Genomic DNA, 25,822 nt, shown 5'->3' with positions numbered 1-25,822 from the left:
AGGAACAACGTGGGAAATGGATTTGTAGAGAGTTCTCAGGGCCTGCCAGAAGGCTCACACTGTGTGCATCCAAACTTGGAGATCAGAAATGCTGACTTAGAAATGCCATGGAATAAGGCAGGTATTGATGAGAGAGAAATGGAGCTAGGAAAAAGTTTCAAAGGATGGCCTTGCAAATATGACCAGATACTTTGGAGAAATAGAACTATGAAAGGTGCATTGTAATAGAACCCATCAGGGTGATTTTAGATTATTGGCTTTAAGGCATTTACAGCATGATGTGACAAAAGCTGATAGGCCAAGAAACATTTATTGGGTATTGTAATTAGGAAACAGTTGGCTTCTGATTGTGATTGTGATGGCGTGAATTATAACATCTGTATTGTCTCACCCTTCATATGAGACTGAAAATGGAATAAAAGATTTTTAAAACACCTCTCAGTTGCCACATCTCTGGGTCAGAAAAGGACAAAATTCGATAGAACATTTTTGTGGCAGGATGTTTCAATTTATGGAGTTGCTTTACAGTGAGTTAGGATGGAGGAAAACATCCCAGAGTGAAAAACTAGTTCAGGGACTTGTTTCCTTGAATTAAGGAAGGTGAGTATTTTTGAGTTACACAGAGCATAATATTATAAACTGACACAGAACTGGGAACTACTCAGTAAAATAATTTCTGTCACAAAAGTGCTTTTGTTTTTGGACTAAAAGGAGTATTCTACAGCTGAACAAAGAGAGAGGGTCAGTAGAGTCAAAGTTACAGGAGAACACAGAATGTGAGCAAAAGTGCTAACAAATTTTCAAACAGATTGAGAAGAATGGGAACTGCTGGTGGTAGCTTAGGACCTGTCTGATATATAAATTATACTTTTTATATATATACAATCACATAATGGATTGAGCTGGAAGGGAACTAAAAGATCATCTCACTGCAATCCCCTGCCATGGGCAGGGACACCTCCCACTGTCCCAGGCTGCTCCAAGCCCTGTCCAGCCTGGCCTTGGACACTTCCAGGGATCCAGGGGCAGCCACAGCTTCTCTGGGCACTCTGTGCCAGGGCCTCCCCACCCTCACAGTAGAGAATTTATTCCCAATATCTAATGTGAATTTCCCTTCTTTCAGTTTGAACCCTTTTTACATCAAAATAAGTAAGCCTGGAATTGTTTTACCCACATTATAACCAATTGGGACACATAATAATGATACTGAAATAATGTCCTGAAGTCCTACATCCAGATGTTTAGAGGAAAAGTGACTGCATTTGATTATCATTTCGAGATACAATGTAACTTAATTTGACAGCAGTGCTTTAATTAGCTGGTTTTATTAATTTACTTGTGCATTACTTTGCTGTTTCAAGCTTTTCCTCTCTCTTCCCTCTAGGTCTGATGTTGAAAATCCACTGGATAAAATCCCTCCACCCAGAAAACATCAGCACAGAAGTGAAAAATGCCACACTGGGACAACCCACAGCAGTAACTTGTCCTGTGCTTGGGACAAGAAGTTAAAAGTCAGTCGAGAGGATTTAAAAGAAGCTCTGATTTCTGAGGAGCTGAAATCCACAGGGAAGGAGAAGTCAAAGCCCAGGGCTGGTCTCATTGCCAAAGGAATGATGGCTGGACCAGTAGCCAGTCCACCAGAGGTGATTCCCAACACTTTACACAATATTTGGCTTGCCCATGGATTTTATATCCAGCCTGCTGGGATAAAAATCACTCATAAATAATGTTCAAATGGCTTATGCATGTTAATCCATTAAATCTGCAGGCTGAAAAGAAGTGGTGAGTTAGGGAAATTGTTCTGCTTTATTCAGAATTTCAGATATAACCATTGCAGGCGACTACCCCCTGCATGTCTGTGATCTCAGGTCACTGAATTCCTTTAGAAATCTTTCCCATTCTTGAAACCTCTTGACAGAGCTGGTTTTCCATTTTCCTATGCAAATTGTTGTGTTACCTTCACAGTATCTGTTTTACTCTGGTTTTTCCAAGACTCCACATTTAATCAGTAGCAGTTTGGAACTGAAAATTGCTTTCAGTTCAAAATATGTTTCTGAATTGATCAAATCAGACCATATTCCATCAAGAAGTGCTTTCAGTTTAAAATTTCTTGCCTTTTTTTGTTCCTTTATGCTTCTTTTATCTAATGACAGGGACTTTTCCAATGTAAAATTAAGCTTGTGATAATGAGAAATTAAAATATTTAACTATGACATTTAGGTAGTACTGAAGAGCATATGGAAATTCAATGAATTAGTTGGATATTTATAAATATCTCTGATTTAAAAGTAAGGACTACATACCTGTAGTGGTAGATACCAGGAAGTATCTTATAAGTCTTGATTTCTTGAGCTGGATACAATCCCAAAATTAAGCTCTTAGGAGGTAATTTGTTGTTGTTCTTGGTAAAACCATGGAAAACATGTTTTAATGGTAGGTAGCATCTTTAATACTGGTCAAATTTTAAGTGAAAGTGTTTGTCTTATTTTATTACTGATTTTTTTAAAAAATCTGATTTACTCTATAAGCTGATTCCTAAAAATTAATGCATAGGTTAGCTCAGAAATCAGTGCTAGAGCTTTCCTCTGCCTTTTGTGTTTATTTTAAGATGGTAAAGTTGTAATGTGTGTCTTTCATGGCACTTATTTCCAGGATCCCCAAAAAAGGAGGCTCTCCAAACGATCCACGAGCATCAGCAGCCCAGCCCAGCCCAGGGGTGAAGAACACGAGGAGCACGAGCTGAGTGTCCCCAGCACTGCTGTGCAGGAAAGCAAAGCATCTCCCACAAAATGCAACGTGGGCTTTGCATCCAACACTCTGCTCAGCTCACACACCACTTCTGCCTCTGAAAAACCAAGGAGCAGCCCCAAAGATCCAGATGATTTCTTTGCCAAGCTGCTGTCTGAGAGAGAGAGGGCCAAGACAGAAGAAAGGAAATCTCTTGCAAGCTCTGGTGCAGACAGCAGTGAAAAAAGCCTTAAAGTGAGTGTCCCTCACAGACATTCAGGGGCTGGGAGAGAAAAGAAGGAAAGATCCCTCAAGAAAACGGAGAGTCGGTTGTCAGGCCACAGGTGAGAGTATTTCTGGGAATATTAAATGCTAATATATTTTATATTAGGAATATTTTATATGCTGAAACAGAGTTTTTATTGTTGTTCTGTGCTATTTCGTGGTATAAAAGTTTTAGAACTTTTTGTCTCCCTCTGAGAGCTCCAGATCTCTCTCTTATGTTCTTAACTGATTTTTTTTATTTTTTTTTTACTGGGTAAAATTTAAGAGGGGGAGGCATGGCATTGTTTTATTTATACACTAAAACTGGCCAGATTTCTTAAAATTATTATTGCTATTTTGTTTCCCAGTTTAATTTCTTATTGAGATACCATATGTGGAAACCCTTTTGAGGAGGAAGCAATTACACATCAGGTCTTTCTACATTTCTAAGTTAGGGGCTGTGGGAATTGTCAATCTGCTGGAGCTGCAGATGGGCCAGGAGTGGCACTTGTTTCCTATCTGGAACCAAAACTTAACTGAGAAGAGCTGCCAGCATTCCACAGTGCCTTGGCTCATTGAATTTATAAAGATTAACGTGTAATGGGCCAAAGTACCACAGTCTAAAGTCTTAAAACTCTGCTTTCATACAGCTTGGTTGAGCCTATAAAGTAGTGCTGCCCCATCACTTCATCCTTTCCACTCTCAGGATGATTTTTATCTCACACTCAGCATTAATTGAGGTAGAGAAGAGAGCTTCAGTGGGCTTTGGCAGCTCCCCAGCAAAGCTGAGAGTATTGAGTGTATTCCTGATACTGGATAATCAATGAATGTTGATTATCCATTCATTATGGATTTCCATCATGGATGAGCCTCAGAGGCATGGTGGGCTGGATGGAATTCCCTGGGAAGACTGTTGCAAAATAAAACCCAGTAAAAAGTCAAATACAAACCTGAGTTGTTAAAGACTGGATCCTACACGGGGGTCACAACAATCCCAGCCAGCACTGCAGGCTTGGGAAGAGTGGCTGGAGAGCTGGGAAGGGACCTGGGGGTGCTGTGACAGTGGCTGAATGTGAGCCTGAGTGTGGCCAGATGGGCAAGAAGGCCACTGGCACCTGGCCTGGGTCAGCAATAGTGTGACAGCAGGACCAGGGCAGGGATGTACTCAGCACTGCTGAGGCCACACCTCAAACCCTGCAGTCACTTTTGGGTCCCGCATGACAATACAGACATTGAGGGGCTGGAGTGAGTCCAGAGAAGGGAACAGAGCTGGGGAAGGCTCTGGAGCCCCAGGTGAGGGTGAAGGAGCTGGAAAGGGGCTCAGCCTGGAGGAAAGGAGGCTCAGGGGGGACCCTGTGGCTCTGCACAACTCCCTGACAGGAGGGGACAGCCGGGGGTGTCTGGGCTCTGCTCCCAGGGAACAGGGATAGGAGGAGAAGAAATGGCCTCAGTCTGGGCCAGGGGAGATTTAGTTTGGGTATTAGGAAAGATTTCTTCACTGAAATGATGGTCAGGTATTGGAACAGGCTGCCCAGGGCAGTGATGGAGTCACCACCCCTGGAAGTGTGGATGTGGCACCTGGGGACAGGGTTGGGTGTTGAACGTGGCAGTGCTGGGGTAATGGTTGGACTGGATGATCTGAGAGATCTTTTCCAACCTAAACAACTCTGTAATTCTGGAGTTCACTCAGATTTGGACACGCTGACACTTCCCAGCCTTTGTCAGCAAGAGCTGAAAAGGAGAAGCTGTCCTCGAAGGGGGTGACCCAGAGCACAGCACACTGTGCTGCCATCCTGTCTGTGCTCCATCCCTGCAGGGAGGGCTTGGAAACAATTCCCTGGCCTCGGAGAGGTGGTTTGGTGGAGCAGGAGCAGGAGAGGGAGCCCTTTCCTAAGCAGAGCCCGTTTGCAGAGGAGCACAGGTTCGTTCCTGCTGGGCAGTGTGAGCTGGAGCCAGCAGAGCTTTGGGTCTGTGCTGAGCTCTGAGCTCTGGTTCCACAGAACCCAGCAGGGATGCTGACACTCCTGGAGTGCAGTGCAAGGAATAGACACTCCAAATAAACACCCACAGTGTAAGTCCTGCAAGACTTTTTATTTCCCTTCAGCCAAATAAATCCTGCAGTGTTTGGGAGCCCTGCAGGTTCTGGCCAAACTGATTAAGCATTTTAAAGAATGAAAAATTACAATGTGGGAGTGGGTATTTGCCTGGATCCTCTTCCATTCTCTGTTACCTGAAAGAAATGCTAATCTGAGTATTTAGATGAGCAGCTAAAAACCTCTATAGGATTAACCACAGCTGGTTTGTTCACAGCATCTGCAATTCTGGTTTTGTTTCCCATAGAAAACTAAGGATATATCTTGTTTTTTCTTCCATTTACTTTACTTTTTGAGTCTCTTTTCTCCCATGCCAGAAGTGCTGTTGGAGCATGCAAGCTGAAGGCATCCTGTGCAAACATATGAGAAAAAATTGAAAGTAAAACTACTGCCAAGCCTTAAAAGAATACCTGGCCATCAAAATAGCCTAGGGAAATGCAGATACACAGCATTTTGATTCACACATTTATTGAAAGAAATTACAGGGGTCAGTGATGGTTCTTTATTGCCATGATTGTATTTTTTTGCCAAGTCATGAAGGGTTATTTCATTAAAAAAAATATAATATGCTGTAGAGTTTGCATACCTACCCAGATTCTACAGGTGGGGTTTTTTTTTAGAATTTTTTTTTTTTAATTAATCCACGAGAAAAGCAGTATATAGGTGGCAGCAAATCTTCATTTATCCTCAGCTGTAAGCAGCCAATTTAATTTCTCAATTCACAGAATCCCACAACACCAGGTTGGAAGGGACCTCAAGGATCACCTGGTCCAACGTTCCTTGGCAGAAGCACAGTCTAGACAAGGTGACCCAGCACCCTGCCCAGCCAAATCTTAAAAGTGCCCAGGGTTTGGGAATTCAACACTTTTCCCTGGGGGATGGTTCCAATGGCTCTTTGTTTCTCTTGAAAAATTTCTTCTTGTGCCCAGTTGGAATTTCCCCAGGGGTGATTTGTATCCATGGCCCCATGTGATTCCTTGGAAAAAGGGAGTGTCCATCTTATCTGAGCCAAGATTTAAATGCTGGGATGTGGTGATGTTGTACAAACATCACATTTATACAGAAATATGTCAGTAATTCCTCCATGTTCTTTCACAGCAATTTTATTTAACTTAACAAACTAAAAATGACGTTTATGTCTCAGTGTCACTTCAGTGGAGAATTTGAAAACCCTTTCAGGTCATTTTGATGCTGTTGTTTATTGTTCATCTTCAAAGGAACATTCCCCTTTTTTTGTTGAGTCCCTGTTCCTCTCAGTTGTGTGCAAGGCCAAGTAAAATGTGGATTATTCACTACTTTTTTTTTTTTTTTTTAAGAGATTTTGAAGGGAATAAAAACCTAAATTCAAAAGTACCCAGTCCAAGTGACTGATCCTAGATTCCACCTAAAAATTGCTGTATCTGTGGTTTCTTAAGATTCATAGGAACTTGGGAGAGATGATGTTGAGGGAACATACTCAGGTCACAGGGAGCAAATTTATTAAGACTTTTCTGAGTCTTTTATCCTGGGTAGAGCCTTGAATGGCAGCAAGGAAAGGTTCTTTGCTTCCTTTAGTGTCTTGAGGTAGGGTTGGGCCAGGTGAACTCTAAATCATCCTGTGATTCTCCTTGGTGCTGAATCCCCTGCTGGAGGGGAATATTCATCATTAACCTCAGCACACAGAATAAAGAATGAGTAGAATGGAACTCATGATCTTCAGAAATTGTGAAAAAATGAATGGGTGTGAAGTTGGTGACTGTCTTCGCATTAAGGACTATTGCTTTTCCAGAAAAAAGCCAGGATGAATTATCACTTTTTTGGGAAGGTTACATGGGGTTAGAAGGTCAAGATTTCCCAATTTCACAGCTTGAGCAAACAAAATTGGGGAAAAGCAAGAAAAACCCACTTTAGAACAGTTGAGAAACAGTTCTTTGGTCTTCACTACCGAGATGTGCTGCAGTTATTGCTCCTGCAGCCACTGAAGTGTTCTCCTAATTTTCCATTAAGTCTGTCAGTGCAAAGTGTGATGGTGCTGTGGAAAGTCTCCACTTGCCAGCTGAATAAATAATTTTTGGGTGAGTAAATCCAAGCTGGCAGTTCTGCAGTGGGGTGAGTTAGATGGGCAGATTTGGTCTGTACAGCTCCTTTCCTCTTCTGGTAGTTATGAAGGAGAACGTGTGATGCTTGAAATTCTGGTTTTCATATAGAAAGCCAACCAACTTCCCTCCTCCAGTTCCAAGACAAACAGCATAAAATTAGAATCAGAGCACTGAAATCAAGAAAAAAAAAAAAGGGTAAAACTGGACCAAGGGAACAAAAGCACTTTGTAATCAGGACCTGAAGTTAAGGATATTTCCTTGGAGCTCCAAGGGAATGGCTCAGAATCAGAAAGACACAAAGAATTGGGAGTATCTTGACTCCAGAACAAAAATTTCCTGCTGCCATTAGTGAGCAGAGGGATGCAGCAGTGAATCCCATTGTCCAGGGGCAGAGATGTGTGCAGTTCCAGGAGCAGGGAGGAGAATTGATTCTGCACTCATCCTTCCATTGTGAACAATCCCCTGAATTACCTGACCCCCTGTGCCTGGCCAGCAGTGCTGGCTGTGCTGCTGCTCTCCTGCCAGCATTCTGCCACTGCACAGGGCTGTTCCAGGCACCAAGGGCTGCTTCGTGGCTGTGGGAATTTGTTGGAACCCAAAAACCTGAGAGTTTTGAGTTTTCTCACACTGACCCCCAGGAGAACACTGCTTTTGACCTGATGCCTTGGAGAAGGCTTCCAAAATTTGAGTGATGGAGTTAAAATTATGGGTGTGACTCTAGAAGTGAGTGGTTTCACATGGTGAAGGCTTTTAAATTTGAGGTTTTTATAATACAGTAATAGGTATGGGACAAGATGAAGGATTTTGAGTGTTTTTTCGTCTTCTTCTTCCTTCTTCTTCATGGTTTCAGGCAGTAGTTTCTGGTTGGACAGTCAGTGCTGCACTGGGGGTCACAGGAGTTTGGTTATTGGGCTAAAAATATAAATAATATAGGTGTTAGCTCTTTATTGGTCTGTTTAGCTTTAAAAGACCTTGTAGCAGCTGGATTCAGCTCCATTTTGCTCACTTTTAGCTGGTAGCTCGAAGTGTTGCACAGCTCTCTGTACTTTAGATAAGATTTAATAAACAACCAAGCCCAAACCCGAGAAATTCTGTCTTCATTGTGTTTTTAATCCTGACTGAGTGAAAACAGAAAAAATGAAGACAAGGCACTGATTAAATGGTGCAATTTCCACCTTGACAGAAATTGGATTCAGGTGCCTTTCCCAACCCAATGCACTTCAGCACCAGGAAAGTTCCAGTGAGCTCAGAGCCAGGGTTTCTCCTCCTGCACAATCTCTGCTGAGCTCAGCACAGCTGGGCACTGCTCACTGCTTCCCATTCCCAAAATATCCCTTGTTCCTTGGGAAGAAGCCTTGTTCTAGCACTGCCCTGCATTCTGACATGGGCAGGGTTGGGTTAGGGAATTGCCATAGACACCAAGTGGAACGTTACTCATATTTTATAGAATCTTAGAAATGACAGATGGAAAAGAACTTTTAGGGTCATTTCTTTCTATGGCAGATTAATTACTGCTGTATATATTTATGTTTGCTCTAATACTTTTTCCAGGTTTTGTGTGCTCCAGTCTTAAATGGTTCAAGTGACACCTCTCCCCTGATAATACATTCCACTTTCTAGCAGTTCTTATTATAAGGGTTTTTTTGTTGTATTCACCTTCCATTTGCTATTTTTTTGTCCTGTTATCCATAGCTGAAGTTGATTTTTTCACTGGTGTTTCTGTTCCTTGCTACATATTCACCTCTGTTAAAATACTCTAAATATTTTTCATGTTCCTTTAGGCATTTTTTTGTCTGAAGCTTGTGCTGTCTGCTAAATATTTTTATCTTTCCTGCTCTGAACTTTTGCTGTTGTTTTTCTATTAAGTTATATTGATTTGTTTTATATTTCCTCCATATATTCAGGGGTGTCTCTAACATTGTCACACTGTGACTCAGATAACAGGGCAAGAGCTGCCACCCTCTGCTCATGGCCTGGTCCTCAGCATTGTAAAATCACAGTACAGATGAACCCATTGTGTTAATGACAATTCTGCTTTTTCTCTTTCATATGTTCTAGGAAAAAAAAAAAAGGCCCTGAAAATTTCTTCATAGAAATAGAGGAAAAAAATACAGATCTTTAAAGAAATCCTTTAAATCCTTTTAAAATATATTCAGGGTTGTTTAGTTGTTTTGGTTTTTTATTCTTTCAGATATCTGACACTTTCAAAATATTATTGTATAAATATTATAAGCACCATAACTCTTTCAAAATAATATTTTGAAAATGTTATGGTCCTTAAAGGATTGATATTCATGCTCTCTGTTATTAACAGGAATAAAAAAAGCTTATTTTCCATGTGAGGACTGAGCCAATACTTGTCAACTGTAGATGATTGAGTGCCTAAAACTGTGAAGATCCTCTCCTATCTTTTTATCCTGCATCATCCCCAGCCACAATCTGGGCTGATCTGCATTAGGAGATTGGCAGAGAACTTTGACCATGAGTTTCTGAGCAGGATTTGGTGTTCTCTCAGTCAGTGTAAGCAACAGAGCAGAGCACAAGCAACCCAGAAGGTTTCTGGACTGCACTGATAATTTTATGACACAGTGAAATGGGAGAATTCAATGCCTGTTGAAGGTTAATACGTGAATGTCTCATTTCATAAGGAATACTAATTAACATTCCAGTTTAATGCCATTTTTTTTAAAGTAAAATTGAATTTCCAACTGAAAGGAAAAGTAGTTCCAGCAAAGTTACGTAATGTACATTATTTACTCAGCAGTTTTGCTTGGCTTCAGTCTTTCCTACTGTCCATTTTGGTGCAAAATTAGGTTTTCCAGGAAAATTCTGTATTTACCTGGTGAGCTGCAATATTTCAGTGTTATGCACAGAATCGGTGTGTAGGGTGGTCTGGCTCTGTCTAAAATAATACCTGGCAATTTGGTGAGTAATAAAGTTTTGATCCTGGGAGGTGTTGAGAAGTTCCTAAAAGTCCTCACCACCTGGACTGCCAGTTCTGTGGAATGAGAAGTGCCCAGGTCATTTTGGACTCGATCTTGTTTAAAACCAGCCAGAAAGCCCCAGGCTATTCCAGGATTCTCAGTGTGTGTGTGTGAGCAATGAGGAATCAATTCAGTTTTTCCCACTGTGAGAGGATGCATTGGGCTGGGGTGGCATTTCTAGAAAGTGGGAGCTGAGTCAGAGTTCCAGACGGAAGAGCGGAAAGGAACGAGGGGCTGGAGCAGCCCTGGAGTAAATCACGCTGGCAAATTTCCTTCCACCTTTGTCTGGGATGGCTGCCTTGTCCTTCAGTGACACTCTGCATCATCTCCAGTGCTCTGGAGTGGTTTGGGGGCAGGAAACACGGCGAGAGCAGTGCTGGAGCAGCCCTGGAGTAAATTACGTTCGCAAATTTCCTTCCGCCTTTGTCTGGGATGTCTGCCTTGTCCTTCACTGACATTCTGCATCATCTCCAGTGCTCTGAAGAGGGTTTGGGGGAAGGAAACACGATGAGAACACTGCAGCCACACCTTCCTGGAGAGAGGAACCAACCCCTCCTGGTCCCTCCTCTGCTCCCTTACTCCAGGGAGTAAATCTGGATTTGACTCATCCAACTGGCAGCAGAGGAATGTCTGTCCAACAAAAGGGGCTCAGCCCTGGGGAATATGGATTTGACTCTCCCATGGATGAAAAGAGAGGTTGTGGCTGCCAAATCAGGAGTGAAAACCTTCAAGTGCCTGGAGTTACGTAACACCTTTTACAGCATAATGCTTGGACCGGAAAAAAGGGCCCAAAATAAAAGTTATAAACTATTGTGACTTTCTTGTGGTGCCAATGGATTTATGGCAGCAGAGCCCATGGTGTAACATCTGTGGAGCTGCCATTTGCCCTTTTAGTATTTTTCCAGCACTCTATAGGAAAAGGCACTTTGCAATTACTGGAAGTGACAAATGGCTTCTGTATAATTTCTTTATTTTTGGAAAGGAGGTAAATCTGGAGAGGTCCAGCCTGTTGCCTGAAATGCAGTCAGTCAGTTGAGAATTTGCATTAGAGGATCATTGATGTGTCTTCCAACTCAAACTGTTCCATGACTCTGTGGAATTACCTGCTCCTTAAAAAAAAAATCAGTTGTGTGCAGGTAGCACAAGGAATGCTTTTTACCCCTATTTACCCCTAAGATTACTTCACCAGGAGGTAAAATCTCTGTGGGCTCGCCAGTAAGCTGTTTTTTGAGTTCACCTTTTCTTATAATAAGATGAGATAAGGGAATACCCCATCCTCAGTGTAAGGTTTTGTCTCCCAATTTAACAGTTGATACTAATTTTCAGGAAGATCATTTGTATTGCTGATACCTGTCAGGTTACAGTGGCTTGGTTAAAAGTCTGAGGTTTCTGATAGGAAATAGAAGACCACAAATATTCCACATCCTTAAAAATTAAATGACCTGAGAGTTGAAGGCCCAAACCAGACAGAGTGGATACTTTATGGGTGGTGAACAGAGCAGAGGGTTGGATTCACCTCCACTGATGTGAATTGATTGAGTGCCAAGATGTGGGAACCCTTTATTGTGCTTTATCATTTTTATTTGATGTAATTTTATTTATTTATTTTTTTTTTCAATTTTACTGATTCTTGTTTATTTTGCTGGCAGCAGTTTAGAGTTGATGAACATAATGATGAGTTCACACAGGTGGTACTGAGCTCCTTGGAAATTCCTCTGGGAGGATGTCACACTCCAAAATCTCTGGTGGAGAACAGTAGGAACAGAGCAGCTCCATTTTTATTATAATTCTGATTTTGTAGCTGGAGATAAATATTCATTCATAGCCTATGGATGAGCTTTGTGTTCAGGTGAGCCCAACTTATCAGGCACTTCAAACCATCTTGTAGCTCAGCTTGTGATTATAGTAATTCTTGTTTTATATACAAACCTTCTGAACAAAGATTTCACCTTGTCACAGTTAGTAAAATTCAGCAGGACAAATGCAGAGTCATGTGTGAGGGAGTCTCTTTCTGTCACAAGTGGTCACTTCTATTAGAAATGACCCTTTCAATGCCAAGTTTCTCATCTACCTGTTTTGTATCCGTCCGTGTTCACAAATCTATCTCTCATCTGTTCACCAGATAGTTTTTCATATTGCAAAGGTTCAAATCAGATGCAGGTCCTCACTGAAAAGGAAATTTGGGGAAATTAAGTGTATGAGCCTCTGTTACCTTTGTCAGCCAGACTTGCCAACCTGAGAGAATTTACATTAAATCCTCATGCCAAGACCTTTTTCCCATAGAAAAATACTGCCTGGCATTGATTGTGATCATGTCCTTTGCATCTTTACAATTGCTTTCAATAATTCTGGTTTTATAATTGTGTCCCAAGGCAGTGACAAGCTGCATCACATAGAATGGCCTTTTTTACCCTTTTTCAAACAGCAATAGAGGTTATTTTAAATTATCTACTCTGCAGATTTTACTCAGTATTCCAAGAATATTGGATATGCCTGCCTATTCTACATTCAGTAGAAAAGCTGTTACAATCTGGCACTGAGAATGGGTTTTACCACCACAGTCACCTTAAAGCCACTGCTGTTTCATTTTTAAGCCCCTTTGCTTATTTGACCTCTTGTGAGTGCTGGTGTAAATAGGAAATGGTGGAATGCACATCCATTATTGTGCCAAGGAGCTCCCTGTCTGTGAGTTCAGCTCTTCTCCAAATCCATTTTCCTACAGTGCTTGGAGGCCAGAGAGGAATGTTCAAATATTTAGAGAAAGTACTGTATAGTATGTTTAGAATGAAGCATATTTTCTTCCTGTCCCATTTTCCTGCTGTGATGGATGACTTCCCCCTTCCCTAAGTGTTCCAACCAAATGGTTTTACACCTACAATAAATTTTCCTGGAACAGCAGCCCTCTGCTGAAATGGAAATTGCAATAAATGTCCTGGCTGTTTTGAGAAACACAAGTTCCCCTCAAGGAGGGGAACCTCCACCTGCAAAAATCCCCCACTTAAGCAGAAAACACCCAACATTAATCTTGGGTGTCAGCTCTTTCCTCAGCTTGATGGGAATTCTCAGCCTTGAGAATTCAGAGAGCACTTTGCATCCCGGGCTTGGTTCTTCCTGGAATGGGTGGAGAACCAACATCTTTTAGACTTTCCAGAGAGAATTAACACTACAAAAACTGCTGCCAGGTGAGCTATATGTGAATTGTACCATGGGTGGCTGTATTTTCATTTCTAAATAGAAACTGTAGTGCTGCATTGTGTCAGAAATCACAGAATCACAGAATGGTTTTGTTGGAAAGGACATTAAAGATCATCATGCCATGGGCAGGGACACCTCCCACTAGACCAGCTTGCTCCTGTCCAACCTGACCTTGGGAGGTGTTAATTATTAACTATTGCAAAATTAAATAGAAATGGATTGACTGAACACTAGAAAAGGAGAGAGAATAGTGTGCCATCTCAGACAAAACAAAAAAGTGGCTTTTGGTTATGCCTGAGTGACATGACTTGGCTGAAAAGTGTTTATTGGTGAATTTATTGTCATTAAGACCCTTGACCAGGAGAGAGGAAAATAGTAGCAAGCAGCTATGGGAAGGGAATTTCAGATGGAATTCATGTTAGGAAACATCAAGGAGAGATCTGTCTGTGTTGTAAAATATACCACAATCAACTCTATTAAATTCTGTATCACATAAAAATACAGTAATATTCAGTGGGAGCTCAGTGCTGCTTCTTGCCACTACAGAAATTTGCTCTCAGTCCTCTTATTTTTATTGACCTGCTGGGCCTCCCATTTATTTTTACCTGAAGTTCCTAGAACGTGGATGATTCATTTCCATTCTGTCTGGCCCAAATCGGGGCCACCCACATTTCATTGCCTCCATCCTTTAACTTATTTATAGCTAAAAAGAGAAATATTTCTGTTCTTACAGTACCAAATACTATCTGTGAGAAAGCTGCCAAAATGCCTTTAAACTGGGCAAATCCTGAGTGTGATATGTCTGTGTTCTGGAGTTATTATTTCATATTCTGAAAAGGAAATTAAGCTCATGGAAAGTGTGTGACATGACAGCAGTTGTTGCTGTAATACCATGCACACAAAGAATGTTGCTGAGGAAACTATTCCATACTATTTTTGAAAGGATTGTCAGTGTAATACCTTTTTTCCAAAGCAACAGCCAGTGATACAGTACTGCTTTTTTTTTTTTTTGGGGGGGGGGGGGGGGAAGAAAAAAAAAAAAAGTCCATTTTTAGAAATAGTTATTCAAATTTTTTCCTTGATTCTGAATTAGTTTTGGTGTGAGTTCAACGGGAAGAATAAAACCCATCTAGTCTCCAAAAACTTAACATTTTATTTCGGCTCTGACTTCAGAGCCAGCTTTAAATACTTATTAAATACTTAGTCCTTTTAGTAGTTATTCATATGAATTCTAACCTTTTAATTGTGTAATACACAATTAAATCACAAGAGGAGTTGAACAACTGATCCCTCTTAGTGGATTAAAGTAATACCCTGGTAATTAGGCAGTCTAAGACCTTTTCCCACTTTAACTATTTGGATATTTCAAGTAGTTTAATGACTAATTTGATTCTTATCCTGACCCCTGTCAGGGATTTAAATTTTATTTTATGACCTGATCTGTCATATCACACAAATGAAACGAGATTGATGCTGGAACAGGGCTGAAATCCCAAATCAAACACAGGCTATTGCTCTGTGCTGGCTGCTTTTCCTGATGAGCTCCTGGAGTGCAGCTTTTTTCCATTGGAAAAGGTTTTTCTCTAAGACCATTTATTTCTCAGACCATATATTTATATATATATATTTATATATATGCACACACACACGTAAAAGTTATATCCTTGTGTGGGAATGCTCTCCATTTATTACCATTTATTCAAACACTTTTTCTCATTTAAAATGAACATTTTGTCCTTCATTTCTTGATTCATTTTCATGTAGGAAGTCTCCAACATTCACTGGCTATAAAGAAGACCAGATGAAAGAAGTCCTAGAATTGGGTAAGTTACATTAAGTTTCACTTTGGCTTTGCCATCTTTTGTATTGTTCAGAGCAGCTGTGGCCAAATAAATAAGTGGGAGTGGCTTCTTTTGTAACTTGTAGTTGATTTAGAGCAAGTGCATTTGCTATAAATTTTTAGATAAGACAAAAAAGTCATTAGGAAATAATCAAACAAAGGCCTGCTCGTGTATTTTTTATCTGCCCTTTGTGGCTAAAATGGTATTTTCCTTTTTATGAAGACAATAAATGTTAATTTTCATGTTGATGACCCCCCTAGCACTGAGTGTGCTGGGGAAAACAATTCTTTCCATCCAACACTTGATTTTTTATTTTTTTCTTTCAGTTGATGTGGAGGATGAAGAGACAATTGGAGAAGTCAATAAGACTCCAGATCTTTCAACACTCTATATGCTTCAAATAGTATCAAAGGCAATTGATATTTCTCTTGCAAAAGTAAGACTAATTATGGTGAATATAAATTGATTTGTGAGTTGTTGCAGTGGGTTGCTCTGTGCTGCACTTTTGAACATGTGTTGTATTCCTGAGTATACTCCTTGTCCAGGTAACAAAGTAATTTAGGGATGCCTAAATTCAGAAAAACACCCCTCATGCATCAGCCCACTTGAAGCACACATAATAGCTTTAATTAATGAAGTTTGTATTATTTCCTTAATTCCTCTAGTCAGTTATTCATGTGCTTATTCTCCAGTCCTTTCCACTGACAGTGGTTTATTATTCCCCTGTCACTGTTTCTGCCTTGCTTATCTCCTTTATTTTGAGCAGAGATGAAATTATTTTTAATTAGTTTAATTATTTAATTAATTATTTAATTTCCCCTTAAATTAATATAATTATTTAAATTATTTAAAGTCTGATTATTAACTTTTCCTTTCCATTTAGACAGAGGAGAAAAAAAACCCAGACCAAATAATGATTTCTAGATCAAAGAGCTTGGAGTATCTCTACCAGCCCTGAGTAGTCTTTTTTTTTAATTTCCTGAGCTCTGCTTTAGCATGAATGCAGTTTATTCAGTGTGGCTATTGCTGGATGGTCATGGTCTGCAGTTGTTCAGGGCCAAGATTTGGATTTGTGCCAGCTGAAATCCAGAAATCAAACATTTAATTAACATTTATCTCATTCAGGGTCCTTTTCTCCCTCATGTCACCATTGGTTGCTCTTCCAGCTGTTAAATTTCAGGCAATGTTCTGGTTTGCTTGCATGGGAAACTGTGCCCCAGACATGAGACATAAATATTTTCCAGTGCTGAGCTGCTCCCAGCATTATGAGTGGAAGGAATATAGCAGGAAAAGGAAAATATTGCTCCTTTTCATTGGGGTGTTGCTATTTACAGTATGGATAAAACAGAAGAGGGTGGTTATACAGAGTTAGTCATTACCCTTCCACACTCCTCCTTTCTTTTCTACAAATTACTGTGTTTTGGATTTGTTTTTAAAGTGAGGGTTTTTTTTTTCTTTCTTTTATAGGAATTAAAAAATCTTCTGTTTGGCTCCAGTCTTTGTTGCTTCAGTGAAGAATGGAAAATCCAGAGTTTTACATTTAACAACACCCCACAGCTAAAATATGGCATTGTGCAGAAAAAGGTACTGTAAATTCCTTCCTAGCAGTGATCTGTGCTTTTTACACTGACTTTACAAGGGCTGTGTGATTCAGCAGTGAAAAAAAAAATCAGTTTTCTAAAGACTTTTCTCTTTCTTTAAACTCTGGTTACCAGTGGATGTTGTCACCTTGTCACGACCCTGACAGCTAGGGGTGGTAAAAGAATAAAAGAGCATCAATCAAGGGTGGAGTTTAAGAGAAAAATGTGATGTGGGGCCAAACAAATTTAAGATGCAGCTTGATCTGACTCAAAATGAGATGTAGCAAGGGTCACCTGGAAAATCACCTGGAGATTTTGACTTCCTGAAGATACTGGGGTCACTGGGACACTGGCACTGCTGCTGGGCTCACCTCTCCTGCAGCCACAAGATCCCAGCTCCTCCCTACAATGGGGTTTGCATCAATTCCCTGGCAACATCCAGCAGGGGGACACATCAGGAATGTGACCACAGCTGGTAAAACCACTGTGCCAGCCTGGACAGCACCTGCCCAATCCAGAGAGATTTTTGGTGTTCTCTGATCCAGGGCATTCAAGGACTTCTCTGAGCCCTCCCTTCCAGCCCTGCCTGAGCTTCACCTGATGCTTTAAGGTTTTCTGTTCTGCTTGGTTGTAGAGCTTTTAGTTTTATATTATATTATGTTAGTTTTATATTAAGGGTTCCTGGGATCTTTTCACACGGTGGTGAAGACAAAACAGTTCCTATTCCAGCTGGGGACTCAAGGACAATTCCTTCAAACTTCAGGCCCTAAGCATAAACAATGTGAAAAGAGAAGGGTGGGCAAGCCAGCAAGGAGGATGAAATTTCATGATTTGAGGCTATTAATTGGACAGTTAACTTCTGTATGCAAATGGACTAAAACCTATAAAAATGTGAGATCTCATGACCAAGCTCTCTTTTGCTTCCATCTTGGAGCCATCCAGGCAGGGGCCACGACTATGGCACTAATAATAATTATCCATTTTATTTCTGGCCTCTGTTCCAGCTCCTCTGGGCATCACACCCCTCTCTGCTCTGTGCTGCTCCCCTTGGTTTCACAGGCTCAGCCCAGGGTCGTGCAGCTGCCCCCCAAAATCCACCAGATCCCCTTGGAAGGATGGATCCTCCCCAGTGCTGGATGTTTTTGTGCCAGCCCTGTGGCTGTGCACTGCTCCTGGGGTAGCCACACAAAGTTTCTCCCCTCTGGATCAGGGATCTGAGGAATTCAGTAAATACTTGTGGGCTCCTCTTTACAAAACACTCATTAAGCCTCTGCTGGTGCAGAAAATCTTTATCTGGCCTGAGAGATGTAGACCATTCTACAGAAATGAGGGGAAGAGAGGCTTTGAGGCAAGGACAGTGGCTAATAAACATGTCATTAAGATGTTTAATTAACTTACCTCGTCTAGTTAAATATTTCATTAGGCTGGTGATCTCAGAAGAAAGCTGCTTATCTTACAAAGCCTGGCAGAAAAAGAAGATATTAAATCTTAATTTAAACTCCAAAAGGAACTGTGGCAGTGGTGGCCACTGGCCCACAGTAAATGTTACTTTGGTGTTTCCAGCCTGGAGAAAAGATATCTCATCTCTTCAGCCACTCACTGGCCATTTAATTCCCCACCATGAATTCCAGTGCAGGAATGGTGTTTTGCTGAGATTGTGCCTGTTTAAGGTCGTTCATGTATTTCCTCTTCTCTTCCAAAATTCAATTCAGCTGAGCAACTGTTGGGTTCTTTCTTATGTTAAGTTTTTGTGGTGTTAGAAGAAGATATTTAGAATAAATCCCATAATTTCTTTTTTGACTGGGATGACTGACACAAACCTTGCTTTTTTTTTTCCTTGATACACTTCAGATTATTCACTCATCACTTATTTAAATAAATCTAGAGAGGCAGAGTATATATAATAGATATGGGAAGGTGTAGGCTGTTTCCTAATTCCAGGAATTCGGTTATTTTTTAGGTTCCATACTGCATTTACCTGCAGTCCCCTTCCCCTGGTGCTGCACTCAGGACAATCAGAGAATGAAGGGGATCCTTGAATCACTGAATTGCTGTGTGGAAACAGCAGTGCTGGCTGCCCTTTCCCCTCCTCTGCAGGGTTTTGAGAGGAGTTTTGTGGGTGGCACTGTGGTGTCTGTGATGTCAGCCTTGTGTAGCCCAAACCAGCTGCATCTGCTTTCCATAAAATTTAAAGTTAATATGGCATTTCTTGGTATTGTGTTTTTTTTTTTTTTTCCTCTGAGACTGATAATTTGAAAGATTCAAACTTTCTTGGTTTTCTTTCTCTTGCCTAGAGGGAAAATTAAAGTGCAGCTCAGTAGGGATCAAGAGATTCTTACTTCATTTATCTCAGTTTTAATAAAACCCCACATTTCTTTTGACATGATAGATGTCTGAGTCTTTTCAGGAAAAATAGGCAGGGACCACAAAAACACTTAAAAACACAGATTTGCATTGAATTGCACAAAACCCCAGAGCCACAGAGAGCACTGTAAGGTCATGGCTGGAAAGAGAGGGATGAGAGGATGGCTTTGGGCTTTGGGAGCTCACAGGGGTTTTCCCCAGCATCCATCAGATTTTTGCTCATAGAGCAAAAGAGAAAGGAGCTGTGGAAACATTAGAAAAAGTACCAGGAGCTTTTTGTAAATGAATTTCAGAAAAGAACAAAAAGACAAAAAAGTCAATGGATGTATTTCCTTTATTTCTCCTCCCAAGTTCTACAAGTTGTATAAGTTTTTTTTTTGCTCCTGGAACTTTCCTTTATTATGAAGGATTTATTAAATGTTATGCTGCCTTTTTTTTTTTTTTTTTTTTGGCACAAGGTGAATAACTTACTGATTTCTGAAAAGTTTTAATTGTGATAAACCTGGGCTAATATTTGCAGTGAGAAGAAGAAATGGGGAGAGGAGAGCAAACTGCTAAAAAAAAAATAAATAAATTAAACGAACAGGTGTTTGGAATATGAAGACTAGAGTCTTAATTTAATCACTGAATTTAAAAGTTACCTTTGTAAGTACTGCTTTTAAGACTTTTTTTTCTAATCAGAATTGTCCCCCTTGTCCCATTTTGCCCCCAGGGTGGCCCATGTGGAGTTCTGGCTGCAGTCCAAGCCTGTGTCCTGCAGCAGCTGATCTTTGCAGACAGCAACAGGAACAAAGACACCCGGTAAGGCAGTGAATTTTCAGGAAATTTCCCTACAGAAGTAAAAAAAATAAAATTATTTCTCTGCTGCAGCCACTCAGGAGCCTTTTGAGTTTGAACTTACTGAACTTCTTTTTGTTTCAGGGAGAGGGAAAGAAAGCAGCATCTGATTTACTTGTGTTTGCTTCCCCTTGAGCTGTAGGAATGTAGAAGTTGGTGTCTTATTTGTGTAATTGCTTGTGATTAACCCAAGAACCTCTGCACAAACCAAACAGCTTGAATTGAGGCCAATGAAAATTATTTAGCCTTGAGGTCCTCATGGAAATAGGATTTCGAACAAAAAAATAATCAAGGTTTGAAAGACCATGAAGTTCATCCAGTGCTTGACTAAGAAATCTCAACAGGGTTGAAAAATTAAAGTTAAAACGATTTTTTTTTCCCTTGTAATTGTATTTGATCATTCCTGTTTAAGCTCCTTAATGGAATTTGAATTTATATTCTGTGTATTTTCTACTTGCTTTAAAGAATTTTGTTAGGTGTTTCTGCTGACAAGGAAATTGCTTGGACTGCTATAATAATAATGTACTTGTCATGTTGCTAAAGGAACATTGGTTACTGAATTAAATTCTGGAAAATAATGCCTCAAAAATTACTTTATTACCAGTTTTCATGTATTTGCCTTTTGTTTTTCAGTAAGACATTAAGTCTATTACAAAAAGAAAATTCCACAAGGCCTCCCTGTGCCTTAAAGGAACAGAACATTTAATAGGGAAAATTATTTTACTGGTTTGCCAACACCTTCTTTTATTATTGACTTCCATTAGTCTGACCTCGATTTAGTCTGAAGAGAAGCTTTCATGCTGAGATCCTTCTTGAACTTCATTACCTTACAATATAAAAATGTTCCTCTTGTATTAAATTTTGGCCTTAAATACCCTTTTTCTGCTTGGAACTGTGTAGGAAAATGCTGTGGTCTCTGTTGATACTCCTTTGTGCTGTCTGGCTTACCCTCAATGTAAATTCATTGTTTGGGCTGTTTTTCATCAATATTGGAAAGAAACAGGTACCTGTAGAGCATCATTATTTGTCTTCAGCATCCACGATGGGAAGTGACAGAAATTATCCTGCAAAACTTTAGGATTCTAATTCAGATTATAATGAGGGCAGCCTGTACAAGGTTCTTGTATAAATAAAAGAGAAACCTCAGAAACTTTCTTGCAGGAAACTCAGTGCATACTTAGATTTTATGACCAGGAATCTCCACAGAAGAATTATTTCTGGTTGTGAAAACCAAGAATTTCTTTCAGCTTTGAGGACAGCCTTTGATCATCTGCTCCTTGGTCTCTTTGTGTCTCAGGTCATTCTTAGTGAAAATAGAGATCTTAATTTCCCTCCTGCAGCATGGTTCAGAGATCATAAATGAAATAAAATGATGTGGCACCCAAATAAGTGGATGGAGGCCAGGTTGTTTGAACTGTGTGTCCCAACTCGTGCCAGCTCCAACCTATCCCGTTTCCTTGGCAGAATTTGCCTCTCCTGTTTTTCCTCTCTTATTATCCACATGGTTTTAAAAGATTTTTTGTTTTTATTCGTGAGATAAACATACTTTTCTTATGTTGTGTTTGCCATGGGCAGAAACATTCAGCAGGCAGAAGGAAAGGGAAGTCTCAAAGTTTCAAATGAGGGGATAAATATTCCTTACTAATTTTAACCTGGATTTTCAAATTATCAGCCACTTCACAGGAAGTGTTTGATTTCAGCCTTCTTCAACATTCAAGAAATAATTATCATGTCTCCTTTTTCCTCTGCTGCCTCTCTCAAGCACATAAATTTCTTGTGATTCCCATGAATTTCTGGGTGTCTGTATTAGAAGAGGCAGAGATAAGAGAAAGTTGTGATTATATATTTTTTTTCACTTGAAAACTCTCACCAATTATTTCCCATATCTCACATCCTTCAGAGAGGGAAACATTCTCTAAATGAATATTATATTCAAGGCAGACGTTGAACTTGAAAGTCTGTTTAATTTTTTTGATGTTTGGTGTTTCTTGTTTAGTCTTTTGAATTATTAGATCTTTTACTCAAACAGTGGGAACAGGTTTTGTCCTCATCTCCCATGCTGGTAACACTTTAAAACTGATAAAATCTGAATTTCAAAGACTGCCATTCTTAAAGCCACTAGAGAAAACTCCAGTTATGTTCTTGCCAGGGACATGGGATCTTTTGGCCACTTCTTCAGTCTCATGGATATTGGGTTTATTATTCTCAAATCTGTCAGTTTTCCACTTTGTGACCTTTAGCCTCCTGGTCTCCTAATGTTTTAGGTCCTGACTTTGGGACATACCTTATTTAAAATTATGCAAGTAGCATTTATTGTAGATAGAACTTTGGAGAAAGTTTAGTAGTGGGTAAAAACATTATTGTGAAGATTTGTTTAAAAGGATTAAGAAGTAAACCTTCAGAAAGAAATTAAGTATGGATGCCATTAGAAACTAAAAATCATGTTTAAACATAAAACAATCCCGTTGGAGAATGTTGAAAGTTTTATTACAGATTTACAGATGAAGTAGCTTCTCTTGTCCATTATTTGCCAATATGGTGTTACTCCCTGAAGCATTTACCTGCTTTCTTGTCCAAGCAATTAAAGATCTGTTCTGTGGGAGAGGAACTCTTTCTTTTAGAATATCAGGGTGTGATACCAGATCTGTGCCTGACCAGTTCCTGTTGTTGATCATACCTTATTTACTCTTCTCTTGATTTTCATCCATTGCTTTTGATGATAAAAACAGTTTTCATTTTAATCATTCCTTATAAATCAGACACCAGCTTCAGTAATGATCTCCTTGAAGTAAAGGCTGTGAATTTCATCACTTAAATTCACCTTTATGACAGGAGCAGTGTCACAGAACACAGAGACGTAGCAAGTTTTGCAATTATTTATAACCATCATTAGGAGCAACATAAACTCATAGAGATCCCCCAAAAAGCTGCACAGAGCTGTTAACACTTCACTTTGGTGAATTGATGTCAGTCCAGTGCCTGTTTTCCTTCTGACTTGAGAAGAAACCCACCCAGTGTGCCCAGTTTGTTCTGCAGCAATCTGAAGAGAGAGATTTTTCTCCCTACAGCTCCCCTCACTGTGTCTGTTACCTTCAGGGTCCAAGGTACCTCCTGAAATGCCTGAAATGAGGTTTCTCCTCAGGGAATGGCTCCAAAAATCCCAGTGGTGCCATCAGTTGCATCTCCCTCTCACCTCTGCAGGTGCTGAGAAGTCTCAGTGCAGGGTGTGCAGTGAGTGCTCCTCTCATTCTGCTGCTTGATTCCCAGAGAAAAGTGGGATTCAGCTGTCCCTTTACACCTGGAATGTCTCCCCAGTGACAATACCTGCTGCCTCTTCGGCTCACAGGATTTTTGGCCATCCAGGTTGTCTCTAAATAATAGATAAATAATAGATAAATAATAGATAAATAATGATTTTCTGACCGGTGCCTTGTTACTAATCATTACAAAACTGTCTCTAAAGATGCTTTTGTTCTTTTAGGGCCAAACCTGCCATGAATCCGTTTGCCCTTTACATTTTGGTGCTTGTCTCTCTCCTTTATTTCCTGGCCTGCAGTTGTCTCCAGCCCTCAGAAGCTCACAGGACCAAGTGCCTCTCCTTGGCTCTCGCTGACATTCTGTGGCGTGCAGGTGGCCACGAGAAAGCCCTGGTGGCACTGTGAGTAGGAGAAGCACTTCTAGTCACTGTACACTGCTCCTGCACCTCTGTCTGTCCCAAATCTACATAATCCACTATATAAATGCTTTGCAAGCTGCATTTATGCCACCTAGAACAGCCTAAGGAGCAATGTAAAATGTAGTTTCTGCTGCCCCAGTATCTGGGACAGAGCAGACAAAACACTTTGAGGTTGCTGTGACAGCTCCTGTGGATTTAATTGATTGTAGGGATCCTCCAAAATCTTTTTATTAAGAGTTATTTTTCCAGATGCAGCATTCTGCTCCTGTATTGCAGGGTATGCCATTATTGCTGTATTTGTCTGCAATGCAATTAGGCTTGTACACAAAACATCCAATTTTTAGATCCCTAGCTTTGGCTGCACTGGAACCTAAAGGACATTTCTAAGTGAGTCAGTTCTTGTGGCCATAATTAATTTCCTTTATTAGATCAACTAAGATAGCTGCAAAAATAACAGAGAGACTTTGAGACACAGAAATCCTTCATAAACTTGAAATAGAAGCAGCAAATTCAAAGACATTTCAAACGATATTTCACATATTTTACATCTCAAACCTGCTTCCTCTGTGATATTTTACGTATGTTCTTCTGCTTGTTTGAATGTCATTGCTCTAAAAATATTTTTCAATAAAAACAGTCCTTAACATCTTAAACTTATATTTATCCTCTTTCTGTATGGAGAAACTTGTAATTCATGTTAGACTGAGAGAGCACAGCACAGATAAAGTGTTTGTTTCACTGATAGAAGTTTGATTTGCAAAATAAACTTATTTGCAATAAATATTTTTTAAAAAGTCGTTAATAATGATAATGATAATAATGCAAATCTTCGGCACAAGCTCATATAACATGTTAATTTCTCTTTAATGCCATTTTCTTCCTTTTAACATGGGTTTTGTCTGAATATCCCCTCCAGGCCATCAGGAAGACAGCAGTTCACTCCCACAGGGAAATACAAGGCAGATGGAATCCTAGAAACTGTAAGGCTCTGTGTGACTCCCATTCTCCAGATCCTCTTTCTTGCTTTCCCCATTTCAGTTCAATGAATCTGATTTCTGTTGCTCTCCTAACACTTTAAAATCAAATTAATTGTGATCCAGAACCTAATAGGAAATAAAATGCCATAGCCTGGCTGGCTCTGAGTTGTCTCAGTGGCTGTGAGCAGTTGAGCTCTCTGAAATCCTTTTGTTTTTTCCATTTACCTTCCAAACCTAAAAACTTTGCCTGCTTTCAATGACACACAGTAAAAATGAACATGGGCCCTTCCAGCTGACCATGAGCATGAAAAGGCACTATTTTCTTCTTGTCTTACACAGAATTCTGTGCCTTTTTCTCCCTCCAGAAGCTCCAAATGGCAGAACACTTTCCAGTTATGCCTTGTTTCCATCTGAGGCTCTCAGATGGCTTTGCAGGCAGTGCTGCCTTCAGCCAGGCTTCAGTGGCTGGAGGAAATGTTTTTGGCCTCCTAAACGGGGGAATGGATGCCTCAGAAAATCTGAAGATGGAAAAACAGGCAAAGAATATCGAAGTGAGGGCCTGGATGTGTGAGCTCTCCTGGATTTCATGTTCAATAGGAATAAATGCCTCACCATATAGGTACAAACCCCTGAGCTTCTTGCCCATCCTGTGTCTTCTAAAGCTTCAGTATCCCTCTGCTCTAGGAATTGTTTTTCATTGCATAGACAATGCTTAAAATGGAATCCAAGTGTCTGTTCAAGAAACTTAAAAATCATCAAAAAACAGCATTGAAAAATTCAGAATATATGAAGTGCTGAGATACAATTCTATGCCAAATGACAACGGTAAGAGATAGATTTCATTAGATCTTGATTTCTTTTTATTAGTTCAGATCTTTCCAGGCAGTTTGAAAATTTTGGCTACTTCAGCTTTCAGGTTATAAAAATGAGTTGCTGTTTTTTAAGTCACCTTTTTTTCCTTCTTGCATTTCTTCCCAGCTAATACTTCACAGTGCCATGAGATATGAGGATCTGATTGTATTTCTACAGCAGAATATTCACCAGGTACTGTGTTTAATTATATATTCATTAAATGATGGTTCAGGTGCCAGCCTTTGTGTCTGTTAGTCTCACACAACGTGTTCTGAACACTGTTTATAACATTCTGTGGACATGTCTTGCATTTTAACAAATACAGCAGCAAATTCAGCTTTATCATAAATCACA

The 25,822-nt window shown here is 40.1% G+C and overlaps 1 protein-coding gene across 4 annotated transcripts in view; it reads left to right on the top strand.

Moving 5' to 3' along the window:
- MINDY4 (MINDY lysine 48 deubiquitinase 4) overlaps window positions 1-25,822 on the top strand; it is a 70,004-nt gene that overhangs the window by 5,314 nt on the left and 38,868 nt on the right. For 3 of the 4 annotated variants that reach the window (XM_088154982.1, XM_088155051.1, XM_088155168.1), the window contains exons 4-12: window positions 1,385-1,643; window positions 2,653-3,071; window positions 15,106-15,164; window positions 15,509-15,618; window positions 16,650-16,766; window positions 19,839-19,927; window positions 23,445-23,621; window positions 24,556-24,619; window positions 25,595-25,660. In XM_088154982.1, coding sequence (XP_088011108.1) covers window positions 1,385-1,643; window positions 2,653-3,071; window positions 15,106-15,164; window positions 15,509-15,618; window positions 16,650-16,766; window positions 19,839-19,927; window positions 23,445-23,621; window positions 24,556-24,619; window positions 25,595-25,660 — 1,360 coding nt within the window. The remainder of the gene's footprint in view (window positions 1-1,384; window positions 1,644-2,652; window positions 3,072-15,105; window positions 15,165-15,508; window positions 15,619-16,649; window positions 16,767-19,838; window positions 19,928-23,444; window positions 23,622-24,555; window positions 24,620-25,594; window positions 25,661-25,822) is intronic. The other variant, XM_014873725.2, reaches the window with a different exon arrangement.

Source organism: Sturnus vulgaris, chromosome 1, assembly GCF_052056855.1.
Source record: "Sturnus vulgaris isolate bStuVul1 chromosome 1, bStuVul1.hap1, whole genome shotgun sequence".
Lineage (NCBI taxonomy): Eukaryota > Metazoa > Chordata > Aves > Passeriformes > Sturnidae > Sturnus > Sturnus vulgaris.
This window is presented reverse-complemented; position numbering and strand designations above follow the sequence as displayed.